This window comes from Diceros bicornis, chromosome 6, assembly GCF_020826845.1.
Source record: "Diceros bicornis minor isolate mBicDic1 chromosome 6, mDicBic1.mat.cur, whole genome shotgun sequence".
Taxonomy (NCBI): Eukaryota; Metazoa; Chordata; class Mammalia; order Perissodactyla; family Rhinocerotidae; genus Diceros; species Diceros bicornis.
In genome coordinates this window covers 31,819,756-31,841,710 of record NC_080745.1, presented here as the reverse complement: position 1 = coordinate 31,841,710, position 21,955 = coordinate 31,819,756, and the positions used below count along the sequence as shown (strand labels likewise).

General features: G+C 37.1%; 1 protein-coding gene across 5 annotated transcripts in view; it reads left to right on the top strand.

The window, feature by feature from the left end:
• The window catches only part of KAT6B (lysine acetyltransferase 6B), a 184,030-nt gene that overhangs the window by 103,973 nt on the left and 58,102 nt on the right, over positions 1-21,955 (top strand). For all 5 annotated transcript variants that reach the window (XM_058543124.1, XM_058543123.1, XM_058543122.1 and 2 more), the window contains exons 4-6: positions 11,092-11,200; positions 19,908-20,023; positions 20,266-20,347. In XM_058543124.1, the coding sequence (XP_058399107.1) occupies positions 11,092-11,200; positions 19,908-20,023; positions 20,266-20,347 (307 nt within the window). The remainder of the gene's footprint in view (positions 1-11,091; positions 11,201-19,907; positions 20,024-20,265; positions 20,348-21,955) is intronic.

The window sequence follows — 21,955 nt, the reverse complement described above, 5'->3', positions numbered from 1 at the left end:
ATTTTAGCCCTAAACTGAAAACAGCTTAAATGCTGATCACCTATAGAGAGAATAAGCAAATTTTTGTATATTTTACAATAAAATACTACTCAGTAATAAAAAGAAATGAGTTACTGATATATGCGACAGTATGAATGAATCTGACAATACAGTGAGTGAAAAGAAGCCCTATGCAAAAGAATTCAGTGTCTGGTTCCATTTATATGAAATTCTAGAACAGACCAAACCAAACTATGGTGGTAGAAATCAGAATAGTGGTTGCTTGGGAAGGAGAATGAGAAGGGATTGACTGGGAAGAGGCAAGAGACCACTTTCTGGGAATATGGAGTGTTTTATATCTTGATAGAGATGTGGGTTATATGAGTGTATTCAAAGCTCTTTAAACTGTACATTTCATTGTATATAAAATATACCTTAACTTAGTTGTACAACAGTGTGAATGTACTTAGTGCCACTGAACTTTACACTTAAAAATAGTTAAAACGGTACCTTTTATGTTATGTATATTTTACAATTTAAAAAATGTAAGTGGGTAGATGTGAAGATTCTAAATGGGCAAATATATTAAGTGTTTGTTTTCCCCCATAACCATGTGCTGTTCTATTATTCTTTCTTTGTTTACCATTTATATACTACAGCAAGAATGTAGTATAGAAAACGATGAGAAAGTACCAAGTATGAGAAATAACGTTACATTTATATATTCTACAAATATTTATCAAGCATCTACAGTGTGTGTGGTTCCTCATTATGTGTGGTAATTAAGTGAACCAAACAAGAATTTCCTTCAGAGAGCTCATAGTGTACTGAGCTTTGACTTAAAATATGCAAAAAAATTGATTTCACAAAAATAAAGAGCTTTTTTGCACCTACTGTATATCCTTTAGTAGGCCAGTGTAGACTCTTAAAGTTCTAAGAAATTGAGCTTAAAAATCCTTGCCCTGGGGGGAAAGCCTGTCACATCTGGTGTTTCTCTTCTTGGCCTTGCTGTAGCTTGCTTGGGTAGGGGAGGGGCTTATGTTTTGTGCAGTTCCCATACAGCCTGCAGTGATGCTGGAGCACTAGAGAGCAGTGTCACCAATAATGTTCATCTGAGTGCTCAGGGTGGTGCCTGGCCTAAAGCATTAGTAGATGGAGAGGCTCCACTGAAAGAGATTTAGGGAAGAGTCCAACAAACAAGGTCAGAACTCTTGACATTCAGGTAGTAATTATCCTAGCAATCCTCTTTGCCTCCTGCTTATGACTACTGTAATTGAAAGGGTCAGACGTAGTCTGAAAGTGAGGAAAACCCAAAGCAAAAAAGTCAGGGGCCTGGAAATTCTGTACACCAGATGGTTTATGTGCCCGCAGGGCTATTGAGAATTAAATGTGGTAATAGAATTACACTCCTTTTATTGGTTCTGTGAGGACAAGCACTTGGAATACCAGTTATATTCTACTTGGCATACTTGGATGCTGAGTAAATATTAGTGACTTACTGAACAGTGCATAGCATCTCAACTGCCATGTAAATCTCTGTGAATGTAGAACATTGTTGGGGTGGTGGTGGTGGTGATATTGTTGAGAAAGTGACTAACATGACTTTTCTAGCTTGTTAATATCCACCTACCTTTGTCTCTTCTCTTCTACTTCCCTGTTTGGATCTAATTACAATCATTTCAGTTGCCTGTGTCTCCTCTGAGCAGTTAATGCAGATTTCTCTTGGTGGAATTGGTAATGAGAGTATCTACGCTCACATCATGCCTAGGTGGGGTTATAGGCACCACATCTAGATTAAAATGGATGCCTTCGGGCAACCGAGGAAGCCAGCTGTATGATTCCAACTATATGACATTCTGGAAAAGGCAAAACCACGGATACAGTAAAAAAAGATAAGTGGTTGCCAGAGGTTAGAGGGGAGAGAAAGATGAGTGGGCGGAACACAAGGACTTTTTAAGGCAGTGAAAATACTCTGTATGATACTATAATGGTAGATACATGTCATCATAAATTTGTCCAGAGCCATAGAATATACAACACCAAGAGAGAACCCTAATGTAACCTGTGGACTTTGGGTGATAATGATATGTCAGTGGAGGTTCATCAATTGTAACAAATGATCACTCTGGTGAGGGATGTTGATAATAGGGGAGGCTCTGCATATGTGGGGGCAGGAGGTATATGGGAAATTTCTGTACCTTCCCCTCAATTTTGCTCTGAACCTAAAACTGCTCTAAAAAAAATAAAGTCTAAAAAAAGAAAAAAAGAGAGAGAAACCATTAAAGATTTGTGACACTTGAATATGAATTGATTTTAAAATTCCATTTTTCAAAATCTAGAGTAGCGTTTGTATTATATTGCTAATATTATGACATACTTGCCGCAGAGGATAGTTTGTAAATCCTAAGCAGACTTCCTGTAACCATGTGTTGAATTTCCAGCTGTGTTGAATCAGACTTTGATCCCTCTTAAGAAGATAAATGCAATATCTGCAGTTTCTAAGGGTTGGGGTGGTGGAGAGACTTTCAGATGAAATCTGAAAAGCCAAGTCTCTGTCCAGATAAGAAATTAAAGACCCTGGGGGAAGGCAGTTGTTTCATTGTCCTTCCCACTCCCTCCTCCGCTCCGAATTTGTAGGCTTCATTTACTCGCCACCCCCCAAAAAAGAACAAATGAGATGCTATTGTTAAATGCAGTGTGCAGGATTAGATTTGTTTCCTTCCAATAGAATCACTTTCCTTAATCAGCACTCTTATAAATGGCACACCTGCCTAATTAGAACAAGTTCTAGACTACAGGATACAGTGTGAGCATTTCAATTAGATCCACACAATTGATAACTGTGATGGCTGATGTTCTTAGAAAGTCTTCCCTTCTCTTTTGTGGCTAAGCTTTTATTATTCTGTACTTCTGAATCAGCCTTTGATTATGGGAATTTCCCAGTATGTGGTCATTGATATTGTTTTTGTTCCTAAATGTTTCTCTAAATGAAAAAAGAAGTAATGTATTTATGGATATGTGTAGGGATGCTTTTAAATATTTTTATTTTATTAGATTTAATTTACTTGTTGCCACTCTTAAAATAAAGAGAATCCTCTTCACTGTGACAAGGAGGTAAAATACGCAATCACATCCAAGATCTCCGTACATTAACAATAATAAATCCTGTTGCCCAGAGTAATACAGAACTTGAATCTGTAGTGCTCCCTCACAGAACCAATTACCCACAGAGAAGTATAATGAGCAGGGGAGGTGATACAGTAGAAATCTATGAGAGTAAAATTATGGTAAAATTGTTGTCTGTGAAAAGTCTTATAATAAGTATATCTCCAATTATTTTCTGGAAAAAATTATTTAGGCATCTATTCAGGTCAAAAATTCATGACAGAATTGCAAGAATAGCCTTAGAATAAAACAAAAGGGTACATGAGTATAGAGAACATGATGATAGACCGTCGTAAACAGAGTTCTGTTGTGCACTGAAGGATCTGCTATGAGGCGAGCTGGTCACTAAACCTTCTTTCAGAGGAATGGCTGCACTGATTACAGTTACAGCACGTGCCATCAGGAACAAGACAATGCTCTTAAAAAATAAGACAATTTAGGAAGTTTCTGCTTTTAAAGTTACTATATTTCCAAGGAACACATCTTAAGCAGATTGCTATAAACGAAAACCCTGAGTGTGTGTGATCTGTATCCTAATTAGGAGTGGGCTTGATCTGTTCAGACAGAGATCACTTGAATAAGTGGGTTAAGTGGCAAGAAATGAAGTCCAGCTCCTTAATAGATAAATGTCTGGTAGAGTCCTGAAGTGGCCAAAAAAAAAGTTAGCATGTTACCCTAAAAGCAACACAAACCATTTTCAACCTCTGTCCCAGTACTGTCAGTTGTGAAGTTTGTGGAAAATAATTCATGACCAATAATAAAGCACCAGAGTTTGTAAATTTTTTTTTAAATAGGTTGAACAGATTCGTTCTCTTATTATAATTTAACCTCTGCAGTGCATTCATCTTCCTTGACTTCTTTTTTTTATTTTTTGACTTGTATTCTTTCCTGAGAGGGAAAGAAGGGGGAGGGGTCACAGTTAGGTACTGTCAACTGGGCGTGGCCCCAAATCTATTTTAAACACAACCTATAGTGACTATTACTGAGCGATCCCTAATAGTTACTACTTGTGGTAGTGGCCAGGTAATTTCCTCCCAGCTATTTTTAAATTTTGGTTCTCTCTTGTCAGATTATACCCAGAGAAGTTCAATTATGCCCAAACATGTCATTGATTACAAATGGTCAGAGTAGGAAAAAAACCTTCAGATTAGATAGTAATGGAACCCACCTTGCCATCAGTGGTTGCTTCATACGTCATATGGTAGCCATTAAGGATACACATTAAAACAAAGAACAGTAGTCAGTGTTTTGGGACCTGTTAAACTGGAGGAACCGGTTCCTAACCTGAAAGCAGTTTGTTCATTTGTTCATTCGTTTATTCAAAAATGTACTTGGAGGCTGGAGCTACAGCAATGAACAGAGTCTCTGCCCTAGTGATGGAGCCTTTATAGTTTAGTAAATGAAACAAAATAGACAAATGATACATAATATATCAGATGATGATGAGTGCTGTGCAGAAAATAAAGCAAGGCCTGGAGGATCCAGAGGTGCTGATAGAGGGCAATTTCAGAGAGAATGGTAAGGGATAGCATAGCTCTTTGATAAGGTGGTATCTGAATCAAGCTCCAAATGAAAGGAAAGACCAACCATGGGGAAAGTGAAAGAGCGAAGGGCTTGTAGTCAGCAGGCTGGGGCCCCTCTGTCTTAATAGCTCTGTGACCGTAGAGAGGCATTTAACTTAACCTGTAAAATGGAGTCAGCAAGAGCTACCAGGCCTGTCTCATAGGGTTGGTGTTTGGCGCAAGTAAGAAATTTAAGAAAAGCATTTTGGTAAACAGAGAAGCATTACCTAAACTTCAAATTTCAGTGCAAAATAATACAGGGGTGCAAATTAAAGAGATATATACAGAAAAGTCTTAAAACAGCCCTTTCATACAACTTCTTTTGCAGGTACTGAATTGAGTTGTCTGAGCTAAAGTGTAGAGAACATTCTCCAAAGATGAACTTTTTGCTACTTGAGTGTGAGGGATTTATATTAATCTTTGTTCGCTTTTATGGTATTATTCATTTAAGATTTTATATTTGTGCTTTTCTTCCTTTGACACCTTTTTCTTTTCTTTTACTTTGAGCTTTCCTTTTATTAAATCAGCTACAGGCCTCTTGGCTCCCGGTTGAGGCATTTCTACCCTGTTCTCGTACTCCCTGATTAATTCATTCTTGAAAAAAAAAAACAAAAGAAACCCTCTAAGATTAATATTGATGATGGGGGCTCACAGAATCAAAGTCTTTTTGTAGAGTAATTCTGAGCTCCACAGCAATTCATTTGTGCTGATGTTTATTAAAGACTTGAAGTTATTTGTTTGCTTTTTTTGTTTTTATAGCCAAAGTGAATTTTGCAATAATCGTAACAATGTTTCAATAGAACTATAATTTATAGTTTACAAAATACTTCACACACTCACTCACATTTGAACTTTAGCAACCCTAGCGCTAGACAACATGGACAATATTGTGCCCTTTTACAAATGAGGAAATCTAAGGCTCAGAGAACAAAATTTAAATCCAGGTCTTCCCATGATACAAGTACGAATACATGAGTGAAAAATGCTGAATTGTTTTCAACACTTGGAATTACTAAAATGGTATGTTTTGTAAGTAGATTCAAGAAGTTGCAGATGACTCAAGGAGATGACTCCATAGGGGATTATGGAAAGAGAGGGCTATATCCCTGATCATTGTGCATGGAGACCATGGGGACAAAACTCCTTTTTGTGTCATTGTCGGAAAGAGGATGTGAGCCTGAATACCCCTGGCTCTGATCTAGTGCGTGAGCTTTCATTTATTTTTGTCCAGTTTCTTAGACTAATAAGACTAACAAATGAAGTTATTTCCTTCAGAGCAGAAACAAAAGTAATCATAAGCAAATATAAAATTTCTCAAAAACGCGTTGTCATGGATTTAAAGAATGTTTGCTCAGAAAAGGTTATTTTATTTTGAAGTCGAGAGTCCTGAAGACTCTTAAAATGTCTTTTCAAGTATGATAGAGGAATCAATAAAAAATTAGATTGGGAAGAGCTTTAGAGATTATCCAGCCATAGAACCATTAAAATATTTGTTCTAGAAAGGACCTTTGAAGAATCCCAGACCTCTAACTTGTACAAGGCTCCTTCCTTTGTCCACTGTGGCATCTTCACCATCCTGCAAGAATAATCCATTTCATGAGGACTGTATGATTCCACTTACATGAGGTACCTAGTGGAGTCAAATTCATGGAGACAGAAAGTGGAAAGTGGTTGCCTGAGACTGTGGGGGAGGGGGAAATGGGAAGTTAGTATTTAATGAGGACAGAGTGTCCGTTTGGGAAGATGAAAACGTTCTGGAGATGGGTGGTGATGATGGTTGTACAACAGTGTGAATATACTTAATACTACTGAACTGGGGCCGGCCCCCTGGCTTAGCGGTTAAGTGCACGTGCTCCGCTGCTGGCGGCCCGGGTTCGGATCCCGGGTGCGCACTGACACACTGCTTCTCCAGCCATGCTGAGGCCGAGGCCCACATATAGCAACTATAGAAGGATGTGCAGCTATGACATAGAACTATCTACTGGGGCTTTGGGGGGAAAAAAAATAAATAAATAAAATCTAAAAAAAAAAAATACTACTGAACTGTATACTTAAAAATGGTTGAGCTGGTAAATTTTATATTATGTATATTTTGTCACAATTTAAAAAATAAAATGAGTAAATAAAGGAAGCAGGAAAAAAATAATCCATTCTGTTGCTGGACAGCTCTGTTGGAACGTTTAATTCCCTCTGCAATAACCCCTATTGGTCCAAGTTTTGTACTCTGGAGCCATGGAGAACAGATCTAGCCTTTCCCCCTGCATGAAGACACCCATCTTGTTCCCTCCCAACAGTCTCTTCAGGGCTAACTAGCCCCAGTTCCTTCAGTAGCTCATCCTGTTTTGTTTGTTTTATAATTTATTTGTATCCTGATCAAGATAAGGACTATACATTTTGATTGGCTGATAAGCCTTGCTTGCTCACTCTGTCTCCCTTTTAATTTATTTGTTGAAGAAACTGGGTCATTTGTCCTCGGGAGTTTTGGTATTTGCATCCCCCTGCTATATAGATTGACATGTTCCTCTGTCCTCTGTATTTCCTGTGAGTCAGTAATTGAGTTGAGATATTTAATTTTATAAACGCTTGTAATCCAACTATATAGTAATTCATTCTTGATCTATTTTGGGAGTGGAGGGGATACAATTTTTTCCCCATCAACTTTTTGTTTGGAAAATTATAAACATGCAGAAAAATGGAAAGAATAATATAATGAATACCCATGTACCATTTACATAGATTCACCAGCCATTTATATGTTGCCACATTTGCTTTCTCTCTCCCACTCTGCACACACACATACAAAGACACATAGGTTTTCCACCCCCTGCATCATTTGAGCTTAAGTTATAGATGTCATAACACTTTACTGCAAAATATTTAAGCACATAAATCCTAAGAACAAGGACATTTTGCTATACAATCATAATTATGTTGACTCAAGAAATTTGTTATATCTAGTTTATGTTATCTACTATTTAGTGCATATTTCCGTAATTATCCAAATAATGTCCTTTATAGCTGTGAGTATTGTTTTTTAAATCAGAATCCAAGCAAGGATCACAAATCGTATTTAGTTTTCATACCCTGTTAGTTGCCTAAATTGGTTCTGACCTTTTTTGGGTCTTAACATGACATTGACATTTTTTGAAGAGTCCAGGCCACTTGTTTTACAGAATGCCCCTAAATTTGGATTTGGCTGATTGTTTCCTTATGATTAGATTCAGGGTAGATGTTTCCAGCAAGAATACTGCATAGGCAGTGCTGAGTCCTTCAGTGCAGCGCTCAGTTGCATGATGTCAGCTTGTCCCATATTGGTGATAGCTTTGATCACTTGGTTAAGGAGGTGTCTACCAGATTTCTCCATGTAAAGGTACCTTTCCCCCATTGTAATTAATAAATAATGTATAGCATCTTAGTGGTTGCTTTTTTAATAGTTTTAAAAACATATGCCATCGGTCATGGGACAAATTGGATGGAAGAGATTATGAGCACATTAGTAAAGAGTTATTGCCACTGATGGAAAGATAATTTTTAAACATTTGTTTTCCTGAGAGAGGAGAGAAGAGGAGGGTAGGTAGAACAGGTGAGAAATGGGCTTTAGTGAAGACAGACTTGTGTTTAAATCCCAGCTCCACAGTTAAACCTATACAACTTTAGAAAAGTTACCTAACTTCTCAGATCATCAGTTTCCTTCCTAAAATGGGTATAATAACATAACATTCTTGGCAGGATTGTTAAGGTGATTAGATGAGATATATAGTATATGAGTGGCCTCTAACCTAGCAGCTCCCCCAGGACTATTACTTGGGAGACAAGGAAGAGGTGCTTCCTGAGCAGTTTGTAGAGTTTAAACCTGTTCATGAGTGTTAATTCTCTGAAATATACAGGCATGTTGATAAGCACATGTGATCAACAAGTTAGGAGCCTTTGTGAAATTTCAAAGAAAGGAATTAAGAATTGGGAGATCTTTGATTCTGTTTTCAGACCTCTTAATATGATCTGTCTGTAGTGACTTGTGTAGAATCCAGTTGCTATTTGTTCACACCTCTTTCTGACGGCAATCCATTTTAATCTATTACCAGGGATTATTTTTTGAAACAGTCTATATGTAGTCTGATTGGGAATAGTGAATCATAATAATTCTGGGACCCATTTACATGCATTACTGTAAAAGTTTCATTTCATGCAAGTGACAATTTTTTAAAGTTAATTAGACTCGGCTATACTGAGGTTAGCAAAAAGTGCTTTGAGTTATCAATAATTCAGCAGGGCAGACATTTCTGTATAATGCAGTGGTTTTATAGAGTATTGTGAGATAGTTATCCCTAAAATAAATGGATGTGAGCATACTTCAGCGTGGAGGGGTTCACTTGAATGTAGCGTGAAGTGATAGCATCTATGCTTTCTATTATTGGGAAGAGTGTGGGACATCAGTCTTTCTGGCCATGAACTACTAGCAACCTTTGTCCTTTATGTTACCTTTAGTTAAAAACGAAAAATGAGCTGAATGCTGGCTGATGGCCATGTCTTTCTTACAACTAAAAATTCATCTGGGAAAGAAAAATGGATTGCAGATTTGGATTTGTTTCATTGCATGAATGATATGTGACATTTTGTAAATTATTTATCACTGCAAGGATGGCAGCAATGGCTTGAGCATTGTTATGTCAAATGAAAGCAGTAATCCCATTAGTACAAGGACTGGGTTTTAGCTAGAATCTATCAGGGGAATGTTGTCACTTTAAAACCAGATTGTTCTTTTAATTGCTATTTAAAGGAACAAAAGTGTTCCCAAGGTACTGCAGTTGAGCGGTTGCAAGTAATAACTGTGAATCCATAATTATGCAGTGCTGATTATCTGGCATTTAAAAAATTGTGGCTGGAGTCAGTGACCAATTTGCTGTAGCTTGTCTTTTTTGGTTTTTCTAGTACAGAGTGTTTTATATTCTGCTTTTTAACTGGGGCTACAAAAATACATTTGCATAGTTACCTCAGAAAGTAAAGCCTGTGCATATTAAAAGAACAAATTAAACCAAAAACAAGGGCAAGATAATGAACACTCATATTGTAAGGTGAAATTAACAGTCATATTGAACAATTTTACAAATGCTTGGTCATAAGATGAATTCTGTTTTTTGATGACATGTTGTCACAGTGAACCAAGATATTTGTTGGAATTATAACCATTTGAAATATTATCTTAGAGATGAGGGTTTTTTTAACTAGTATGTGTTTCTTTCATTTATTCAGTTAGCAAGTATATTTTGAGTGCCTACTGTGCATCAGACAATGTACTAGGCATTTGGGATAGAGTAGCTGAACAAATGAGGTTTATTCTGTGCTGATGTATATTTAGAAAGTTAGACATAGCAAAATCTTGTTTTTAATTTATATTAAAAAACATTTGTGATTATGCTAAGTTTTCTTGCCCTGAATTTTTGATTCATGAGATTCAAATACAAATACATTATAGTTACATTCAGATGGCCAGCAGACAACATGTGTGAAGGCTTGGAATATGCAATAAAATTTTAGTTTTCATACAGTTTTGGCTGTTGAAAATAATTTGACCAGATCTGTAGGCACAGTCAACTATTCATATGTATGGAATACTAACATTGTTGGTAGTCATAAATAACAATGGACACACTAAAATGTATGCAGATTTATACATAGTTAAAAGCAGTTTCCTTAGTGAGAGTTCGAGGGTGCTAGGGGGTTAGACAAATGTTCTGTTGTTTCTTTTATTAAAGTGGAAATGTCAGAGATTGAGAGTTTATCTCCTTTGTGTGGCATGGTGTGGTTTACTTTTAAAGACATGCCAGAGAGGCCTTGTTAATGGTCTTTTGATCTTCTCAAGTGATCCTATAGAATTTTAAAGTTCCTGCTTAGTTCTAACTCTATGTCACCTAAAAACATAGCAAGATTTTATGTCAAATGTTTAATAGATGAATAATAGTAACCTGCACTAAAACGTTTAATAAAGCTTAAACAATCTGACCTAACTGGATGATATTCATAGATTATAATACTGAATAGATGAATCAATTTTTTATAGGCATATAGCTTATAGGTACGATTGAGATTTCAAATGAATCCTTAATAATGTTCATTTCAGGAAGGTTATATAATATATAAACGTCTTAGATTTCATTGGTATAATGAAAATTACTTCTGAATTTTATATATTGCACTTGAATATATTATTTAGGTAATACTTTAGTATCAAATAATTTAAGAGCTTTTTTTATTAGCAGAAAATGTTGAATACCTTATTTAGCAGGTTTTTTTGGTTAAATTTATAAGAAGCTTTTGACTTGAATATTTTGTTTTTAATTTTGAAATGGAAAACTAACAGTATTTTTTCATTTTAATTCTGTCATAGCCCCGTGCCGATCCCATTCCAATATGTAGCTTCTGTTTGGGGACTAAAGAATCAAATCGTGAGAAGAAACCAGAAGAACTCCTCTCTTGTGCAGATTGTGGCAGTAGTGGTAAGTTGGTATTTTTTGTGTGTATGTACAATGACTCCCCATTATAGCTACATGCCATTTATCTCTTTATCAAAACTGTGTTTGTTATTTAAAGCAATTATTTGGTAATAGCGTAGGTTTTAAGTTTAAAAAGTAAGTGCAGATAGAGGGGAAAAAAAGTGTGAGTATATTAGCACTGACATAAAGATATATGTTGATATAACACTATATATTAATATTTATAATTAAGCTTTGATTTCATACCCAGCATTGGTAATTCAGTGTGGAGTATTCTACATTGCAGTTTAAATTCAATGTAGAGAATTCTAAGTTTTCAAGCTGAATACAATCAGAATCACTTGTTTTCTATAACCTGAAGTCTCAATTTAAGAGAGATTTGAGTTGGAATATATAGTGTTTCAGGTCATGACACCTACTGGTGAAATATAATATAACAGCCCAGCTCTGTGTGACTCCAAATGAAAGGGACAGTGTTCTGGAAACTGCAATGATAGAATCAAGAAATCATCAGGCATGAAAGAAATTCAAATTGCCTAGAATAAGATAGGAAAAGAGTGATCTATGCAGAAGGTGATATTGAAATTAAGGAATTGCTGGGTAGGGACACTGGACCGTTGTCAAACGCCAATACCCAAAATGCTTTCAAGGTAGCTGTCACCTCTGCCTTTTTCTCAGCATAAGATTTTAAGACCACATCTCCACTTTTATAATGGAGATTAAAAGTCAAATTGTGCTTACATTAAAAGAATTTGTCTTACCAAGCCAGTCTTCCTTCTTGTTAAGCAGGTGATAGTTGCCTAGGTGAGATAGATATATGGTTAGATGTATGTATATACACACACATATACACATACTTATATACGTACACATACACAAATATATATATCAACAAATTAAGTGGAAGTTATTGGATTTTTAAAAATTAATCTCTTCGTTTTAATTTTTAAAATTTTCTTCCCCTAGACTACTGAAACTTTTATCCCCAAAGTGTTATTTTAAAATTCATGACCAAGTAGTTCTCTAGTTATAGTTATCTTTAGAAACAACAGCAAACCTGCGCAACACCCTAACATACTCATTTAGGATGTCAGTATAGTATAGTGGTTAAGAGCCAACTTGAGAGCCAGCCATAGTCCAGCTCCTCTTCCTTGAGTTAGTTATTTAACCATTCTGAGCCTGAGTTTCCTCATTAGAAAATTAGATAATGGTAGCACCTATCTCTTGGGTTTTGTGGGAGTTAAATGAGAGAACACAAGTAAATAGCCTAGCACAGGGTCTACAAGAACTATGGTAAGTGAACTATAAATGTCAGCCATTGTTATTATTTGGCATGTTTGATATTGTTGTCCTTGATTGCTGTGAGTAATTTAAATCTTATCACCATTTAAGACAGCTGCTTGATGGTTGGATAGAGGAAATGTTTCACACTGAAGAATGACGTTGTTGTGTAACGATCCTTCCTCCTCCTGTGAAGGTTTAACCTGATAGGCCCTATGTGGTTCCGCAGCTTTCAGGACCTGACTAGGAGAGGAGAGCCTTGGAAATAAGACATTTCAAACTCTGCTTAAGAAATGCATTCTGACACTCTTTTTGATGGGCTTTACAGATTCATTAAAATTCTTTTACCTGCCCATGGTATCATGGATAGTGACAAAAGGGCATGGAAACATTATCTGTATGTTCATTTTAATAAATTTCAACCCTACAATCTCCCTGTTTTATCCTGGTGAGGTAGTGCCTCACTCATCAGTTCTGACTCTGTAGTTATCTTTTGGGTTTTCTCACGAGGCTCATTCTGAATGAATTATTCTTTTGTTTAACTGCCTGATCAATTTAATGGTGTTCCCTTGTCTAGGGTTTACCCTTTGTGATTGTTAAGGTGGTACTTTAAAAACACCTTTCATTATTTTATTTCTTGAGTATTTATTTGTCTGGGCGCCAAGACAGATTAAAGATGCACTTAATGTGGGAAGAAAAGTTCCCTTCATATATTTCCTTACCTCTGGTGATACACTTACATGAGTTGATAAGGAATTCGAGATCATTATCTTCTAGATCACAACTTCAGGGCCTCTTTCACAGGGCATAAAGGTGTAATTCTAAGCAGGCAGATCTTAGATTTTCTGATGTAATCAATCTCCCCTTGTCTTTCCCAGATTGAAGACCTGCCAAAGGAGAGGTTTGATCTCCTTTATACTTTGAGGTCACTGAAATTTTTTTCCTCTAAAGTTTCTTATTTTTCCAGGGTGTGTAGGTGTAGTGTTATGTTTTCTCTTTTCAAAAACACTCTCTTGTTTTCTCTTTTAACAAATGGAGAAGAATGGATTGAGAATAGTGTCTAGAGGCTTATATAGCTAGAGTCATTTTGTAAGCCAGTCTTTCCCCTTCCCTTCAGGTAGAAAGAGCCAGAAGCTTGGGGTTGAGGTATGGGTCATGGCAGAAATTCAAGCCCTGGGGTCATCGTTTCCCTTTGTTTAGTATTGAGGATGGCTCAGAGTGCTTCTCTGGACTCCACAGTGGGATCCGGCTCTAGTGTTGAGGTTCACTTAATCTTCCCTTGAGTGTACTGTGCCATTCTGGATTTAGCTACTTAAGTCAAAAAAACCTTTGTTCCTAACTCAGGGAGATGCACTGTAGACATTTACTTCATCTAGTAGATCAGATGAGTGGACTTTGTTATTTGCTAGTCTTTAAATAGAAGGATCAAAATAAAATATGGTTCTTCTTAGAGAGCTTGGGGGAATTCTTGTAGTTATAGTGATCTGTTATGACACCTTGGTGATTATAGGGATAAAAGAATAAAATAGGCTGGCATGGCTCAAAAGTGCCCACTAATAATGGTGGAAGCCCCGGTGTCATGGTCCAGTCCAGTTTCTCAAGTGGGAATTACAGAGTTTTTGGTACCTTTAGTTGGCCTTATGGAAATGGCCGCTGTCTCACACGTAGAAGAGTCTGTTGGTTCTAGGATTGAACTGAGACTTTGTAATGATCCAAGGAATCCCTGATGTAAGATGTTTATGTGAAAAAAATACCCATGGTAGTATAAAACCAAAAAAAAAAAAGGAAGTATAGATAGATGGCAGCCCATAAAGAGGATCATTCTTAAATGTGTTTCCCATATGTGCCTGTTGCTTTTTGGTCACCTCTATCTGAAGTACCGTTTGTATGATGTCACATTTAGACTCTACTTAGATTTCAGAGATGGAAGTAATAAATGTTTCTTCTGCTTACATCATAAAGTAAAGCCAATTAGAAATTTCTCTATTTTTAAGATGGCTCAGTGCTGCAAATGGGCAGTATTTTTGTTAACTGTTTTTCCTGCTAAAAGTTCTTTTGAAAATCAAGTTTGCAGGTAGGAAAAATGTGAGGTGAGGTGCATAATGCAAGGAGCCCCAAATGTGGTGTTCCAGTTCTCTTCTGCTTGCCGGAGGTTTAACTGCAGTTTTCCATATCTGTAAAATGCAGAGGATGACGTCTGCACCCTGCATCCACAGGACTGTTGTGAGGATCCAGTGAGGTAATGATGTGAAGATTATCAGTAACTATGAAACATTACACAAACGTGGAGGATCATTCTAACCACTAATATGAATGTGAGAATCATCAGATAGTCTTTAGGTCTATGGAAATGTTGGGACTAGGAAGAGATTTTACTTGACTTTCATGGATCAGCCTACTTTGAAATTAACACTGTTATATTCTCTTTGCCTCATTAAGACCAAATTATCTTTAATTAGCTTCACATAAGTATTAGATATTATACCAAATGAAATTTTGTGTCTGCTGCTCAGATTGCTGGGTGGTTAAATCTTACTTACAGATGAGTTGTGTGCATGTGTGTTTTCAAATTAGCAAATCTAAGATAAGTGTACAGTTCAAAATTACAGCATCATTCTAAGTGGAAGCTCGTTGAAACTGAAGACAGAGAAAGACTGCTGTGATGCAGCTGGGAGAGAAAGAAAAATCACCTTTGTACAGTAAAGGGAGCAAGAGCTGTGGGGTCGAATAACAATCTGCTCTCAGGAGACCTGAAGTCTCTTCTGGGTTTGTCTTTATTTGTGTGTTAACCCTGAACAAAACTTGGCCTACCTTCTGCTCCCAGAGTGAGCTAGGTGGTGCATTATATGGATATATAGGTATAAAAAAAAGATCGCTAGTTTGTTAAGGTCACTGTGAGAAAACCCAGGGATTGGTTGGTTAGTCATCCAGTTTCACACTGAGTAGACACAGTTTGAATAACGAGGTTGAGAAGGAGACCCTTGACTAGAAAGAAACCTAAAGATGGAATCCAAAGAGGAATAGATAGAAATGGAGGAGGAAGGATTGATGAGCCTCACCCTCCACAAGCCCAAAGCTGGATTGTCCATCCAAGTGGAGAAACAGGAAGCAGAAAGCTTGCTTCTGGCCTGTTGTTTCACTAAAATTGTGCCTGTCAGGATTAACAGTGACCTCCACGTAGCCAAATCTAAAGGTCGCTTTTCAGTCTTCGTGAGAATCTAGTGGACATCATTCAATCCACACCAAATACTCTTCTCAGCCATATTTGACCTGTTGAGAATCTTTTTCCTTGAAATGTTCTCTTCCTTTGGCTTCTGTGATACGGTGTTCTCCGTGTTTTCTCTCTACCACTTCCTTCCACATCTTTTGTTAGCTCCTAGGCCTCTCTGCATCTCCTCACCTCAGTGTTTCTTCAGGCTTCTGTCCTTGGCCCTGTGTTTCTTACTTTGCTTCATGTCTTCTTCTGAGCTCTGGACCCTTAGATGTAAATGCCTCCAGAACTTCTCCACTTGGACGCCCCATAGGCTCCTCAGAGTTAATATCCAAAACAGCTTATCAGGCTTGCACTGCTGCCTCCACCCAAAAACAACGACCACAACAATAACAACAGAAATCTCAGCAAACAACCAACATCTAACTTCTCCTCAGGGATTTCTCATTTCAGCAAATGGCACCCACCGGCTACTCATTCAGTTCCACAAACCATCCTCTGTCCTTTTCTCTCACACCAAGGAATCACCAAAAACGCATTGATTCTGTGTCCTAATATATATCCCACATCCTCAGTATATCCACACACCCCCACCAAACCCACTCAGTCTGCTATTATAATAACCTAAATCTAATCTTGACCCTTTTTCCCCTCATCCATTTTCCATACTGCAGCCTGTTACTTTTGTAAATTGTAAATCTAATCACAGAATTTTTCAGTAGTTACCAATTACCCTTAGGAAATCCATTCTTTAATATAGCCCTAAAAAACTCTCCCAGATTGGGCTCCTGTTAACCCCATTCCACATCACTATCCCCTTCATATTATGCACACTAGTTATATTCAACCTCTTTCCACTCCTTAAATGTACCATGCTCTTCTCTTCCTCTGCACATGCTAACTTCTCCTGTCCTGCCCCTCCTCTGGTCCCATCTAACCTCACTCATCCTTTGGGTCTCTTCTTTAGGAAGGTCTTCCTTTAACCTCCTGCTAGATTCTTCCATATCTCTGAGCTACCCTGTCATCACGTGTTAATTTAATTCGTGTTTAGTGTCTGTCTTTCCCGTTAGACTATTGATCTGAATTGTCTGTCCTTTTCCTCACTGTGTCTCAGATAGACTGGTGGTTGGTTAGATAGCTAGTCCGAGGGACCCAGTGTCTGAGTCTTTATTAGTTTTTCACTGCTGCTGTAACAAATTACCACAAAGTTGTTGACAGAATTTAGTTCCTTGTGTTTGTAGGACTGAGATTCCCATTTTCTTGCTAGCTGTCAGGTGAATGTCGTTCCCTGCTTCTAGAGGCAGCCCATATTCCTTGGCTTGTGCCCCCCCCCCCCCCCCCGTCCCTATTCAAAGCTGACAAAGCTGGGTGGAGTCTGTCTCCTGCTTTGAACCTCTCCTCCTCCTTCTTTCATCTTGTTGTACTAACCCAGCTGGAAAAGATTCTCTGCTTTTAAGTACTTGTGGTTAGATTGGGCCCACCCAGATAAGCCAGGATAATCTCCCCATCACAAACCCTGTACCCTTAGTCACATTTGCAAAGTCCCTTTTGCCATGTCAAGCAGGCTACAGAGATTACAGCAGAGACATCTTTGGGGGCCATTATTCTGTCTACTACAGAGCCTGTGCTTTTTTTCTCCCACAGTAGTTCCTTCAAAAATCATTTCTACTGGTTTGTGGTCTCATCGGTACTTGTTTAATTTTAAACAGTTTTCCTTTGGTTTTGCTAGATGAAACCGTTATAAGCTACTAGTGTTTAGTATGTGTTTGTAATAAGAATGAATGAGTGAATGAATACATATTATGCTCTGAAATCTGATAAATTACAAACCACAAAAGTGAAACAAACTACAGAAAGACAGACCATCAAGAACTGTGTCAGCAGAAAGAACCCAAATTTTAGAGGGAATTGTTGAGTTTATGGAATGGCTAACTGAGAGGTAAGAAATTGCATTATCAATAGCACTGTTGTCCTTTATCTAATTACTATAGATTGTGAGTAGTATATCAAGACTCAGTTACAGTCTTTTGTGTTATTTTAAAGTTGGCCATGAGAAAATAAAATGGAAATATTTCTTCATCCCTCAGCATCCTTTACAGAATCTTAGAAATTTAGAGCTGGAAGGGATCTATGGCCAATTCTCTTGAGCTAAATAAAGGTAAGATTGCTGCCTAAAGGAAAGATAGGCTGGAGATTTTAGAATTTGATAGGATAGCTTAAATAGTACTAGTTGAGATAAATAATATTGCTTAAAGTGAGGGAAAGCAATAAGAGGAAGAATATTCCTCGCTCTTGATTGAAAGTAGCTGAAACCCATTAATCTTCAAAATGTATAATTATTAAAAAGTATTTTTCATAGAATAGATGTGAGAATAAATAGTAAGCTGTAATATGATGTGAATTACCTTAGTTACTATTAAACTACAGAGTACAAAAGCAGATTTTAGTGTAGAGAAAAATTTAGTGCATGAAATTGAGGTCATATGTGCTAGTGATGTATGACTTACAGGAAGTAATAAAAAGGCAGGAAAAAAAAGTAAATGGTATACTTTTAAACTGATGGGACCCATTTTAAGGATGGAATTTAAATTGCTGTTCTTTAAAACTTGAGTTTTTACCCCCCTCACTATATAAGGGGAAAAAAAAAATCCCTGATCAAAGTAGACCTCTCCCCTCCCCCTTCAGAGTATACTTCTCAAAGTCGACAAGCAAGCTATCTTTGCTGTTCCTGAGCAGAAAGAGGTGATTGATATCATTTTTATATATTTAACGCCTCCCTACCCCCAGGCATTCATTTGAATGAGAGAAGCCCTTGTAAAAGAGTGGTGTGGTAGGTTAAATGCATTTGCCTGGGTGTCTCTTCTGCCTGAGGTCGCAATCCTATGACAACATTTTATTTGCTCAACATCTTAAATACAGATGTTGAGACTTTTTTTTTTTTAACTCAGGAATAGTGTGCTTTTATTAACGGCACTGATGATTGATTTTGAATGTTTTTACTTCAAAAAGCCCAATCTCCTGGTGGGTGGAATTTTATGAAGCACCTGTTAAGCTTTAGGGAGGAGGACCTTTTTGGCAGCAACCCAAAATACATATTTAAACAATGAGCCTGCCAAAGTCAGGAAATTATAAAACAGTTTTGAAATTGCAGAATCTGCTTTTTTTATTACTCCTCGGATTTCTTTTGCAGCTTGGTTATAAGTTCTTTCACATGGGATTTACTAATGTTCTTACTATTTTAAAACCAGATTTAGAAAAATAAAATCAAGTTTGGAGATCTCAGGTTTATGTGATAAAAGACCATCAGATTTTAAACTGAACTGCCTTTCAAAGAGTCTAGGCTCACACTCCCCAAGCCTTTTGGAGAAATCGATTCCTCAGTGCAGCCTGGCTGGCTTCCTTGAATGACGTTGCCCCTGGGGGTCTCCAGATTTCCTCTGTGAAGTGAGAGCTGCTAGATGACAAGTGTGCTCAAAACAGTGTGGAAAGGCTAAATACTCAGAAAAATGGGGGAAGCCTGCTGAGGGTGTGCTTCTTGACATAGTCTAGTGACCTGGATCTTTCAGCTTCTTAGTTCTCAAATTCGCTATTTCTGCTCTTACTTCCAGAGTTTAAATTCAGGAATTTGGGGGCAAGGTGGCAATAGTATCTTCCTTCTATATCCCAGCAATGGGATATTCTTTGTATACTATTGGTTTTTTTTGTTGTTGTTGTTTTTGGCATTCATAGTTGTATTGTGTTAAGCAGCCCCAGTTTTTTATTTAGCTAACTGTAGTTTTAAGTTTTATGATTTCATCACACACAGAGAGCAGGAATTGTTTGAACTTCAGCACTCCCCTCACAGTCTGGCAAACCAGAAAACTTTGGGTAAATGGTGGTTGATGAAGATGGGGAGGGCAGGAGATTTAACAGAAGACACAGGGTTGAGAATATGATCTGAGCATACGTTATCTTCAAGTTCTCCAAGACTTGTGATTGGAATTGGTATAAATTTTCCAAATTTCTCTCAGGGAAAACATTTTTACAGTCACTGCGATACATGCAGGGAAAGAAAAAGCAGAAAGGAAAGTATACCTTGGATTCTCTGATCTTTTTGTATTTTCAAGTTCTTAAGGTTCTTTGGCTGGCGTCATTGCTATCTATTAAGTATTAGGGAATGGGAGTTTAAAAAATGGCAGGCACCATTCCCATAAAGCAGTTTGCTTTTTATTCTTATAGGACACCCATCCTGTTTGAAATTTTGTCCTGAATTAACAACAAATGTAAAGGCCTTAAGATGGCAGTGCATCGAATGCAAGACCTGCAGTGCATGTAGAATCCAAGGCAAAAATGCAGTAAGTACGGCTCTCAATAGTCCATCTCCAGGTAAATTGTTAGTTTTCAGTGTTAAAGTTTTTCTTTTTTGTAGACTGTTGCTATTTTCTTTCCTAAGTTTTAAATACATAAATGTCAAATTTCAACAGGGATCGTGGTGCTCCTTCATTATATTTTATTACTGTAAGTCAGATAACATAAGAATTTGTGGCCTTTACCGTTGGTTTCAGTCTCAATTAGTCTCTAATATGCTATATTACAGGATAATATGCTTTTTTGTGACTCCTGTGATAGAGGATTCCATATGGAGTGCTGTGACCCCCCACTTTCCAGAATGCCAAAAGGTGAACTTTTAAACCATACTAAAAATGTGTTTTATTACCTACTCATTAGCCTTGTCCCGATGTCTAACAACCCAGAGGTAGACAGGTTCCTGAGGCATATTTTCATCCCTCCCACCTTCCTTATACTTGTGGGTTTGGCACAGGTTGTGAACAGAGGAGTGTAAAAGCATTTAGTTTGAGGGTAATGTATGTAATAAAGACTCTAATTTAGAAACAGGGATAAAAAAGACCATTCCTCTCTGGAAAGCACTCCCCTATTAGAATAAGTTTAGGTAGGTCAGAAGTTTAGAACACTCTCCATATTATTCAGTACTGTGTTCAGAGGTGGGAAATTACCTATTTTTGATGATGGTGATAGTGATGACTCCACAGTCCCATGAGAGGAGCCATCACCATTTTCTTGGCCATTAGTTGATATTTTGAACATGAGCGTCTGAACTGTCCTATAGATATATCCGTATAGAATAAGGATTTTCGTCTCTATTGTGTAAGCAAGCCTACCTCAGTCTCCTTTTTCTCATTTTATAATATGTTAAACATTAAAAATAACTTTGCCTTATTACAAAATTTATAAATTTTCATTGTGAAAGATTTAGAAAATACAGATTGACAAAAAGAAATAAAAAGAACAATCAATTAGAAATTCCTTCTCTGCCTCCACACACCCTTTTAAAAAGAAACGGAACATTCTGTACATATTTTTGTAACATTATGCTTTTACCCTCCTAACAATAGATTCTAGCATTCCCACATCGTTAAATATTTTCCTAAACATAGTTTTTAATAAGTGTGTAGTATATAGAACTCCATAGTATATAGAGTGGGGGTTATAGACTTGGTGACTGTGGGACACAGATATGCTTTGTTGGTACAATATCATATTATATATATTTTAAAGAGTTCTCTAAATGTATTATAGAAGAGCTGGTACAGTATGTTAAAAATTTTGAATTCGAGTCCTTAGGTAGAGTATGTGTGCTCCAATTTGCCCCAATCTCACTACTCTCTATTGTCTTACATTCTAGCTTGCTTCAGTCACATATATTGTACCTGGGTAGTTCCTGAACATATCTGATTTTGCAACCCCATGTATAAAAAAAACCATAACTTATTTAACCAATGCCCCATGGTGGACATTACAAATGTTTCCAATTTTTTCCGTACACAGTTATTGCCTTAAGATAAATTCCTAGGGGAGGAATTGCTGGAAAAGGCTATGTACGTGAAAGCGTGTATCAGTTTTCGGACCCACCACCAGTGTATGAGAATACCTGTTTCCCTGTGTTATGATCAACACTCACCATTACTATATATCATTGAGACTAAGACACACTTTATTTACGTTTAATGTCTTTGAAATCAGATGTATCTGATAGTCAGTAGTGTCTTAGATTCAATGAAATCGTGTTATTATTTTAAATTTTTACCAATTTGATAATAGAAAAAAGATGTCCAATAATTTTTTTCTTTAAGCAGTGAGATTGAACTTTTTTGTGTTTGATTATTGGCTGTTTGTATATCATCTTTGTAAAGTGCCTGTTTTTATCCATTAATCATTTTTCTATTGGGGTTTTTCACCTTTTTCTTACTGATTTGCAGAAGCTCTCT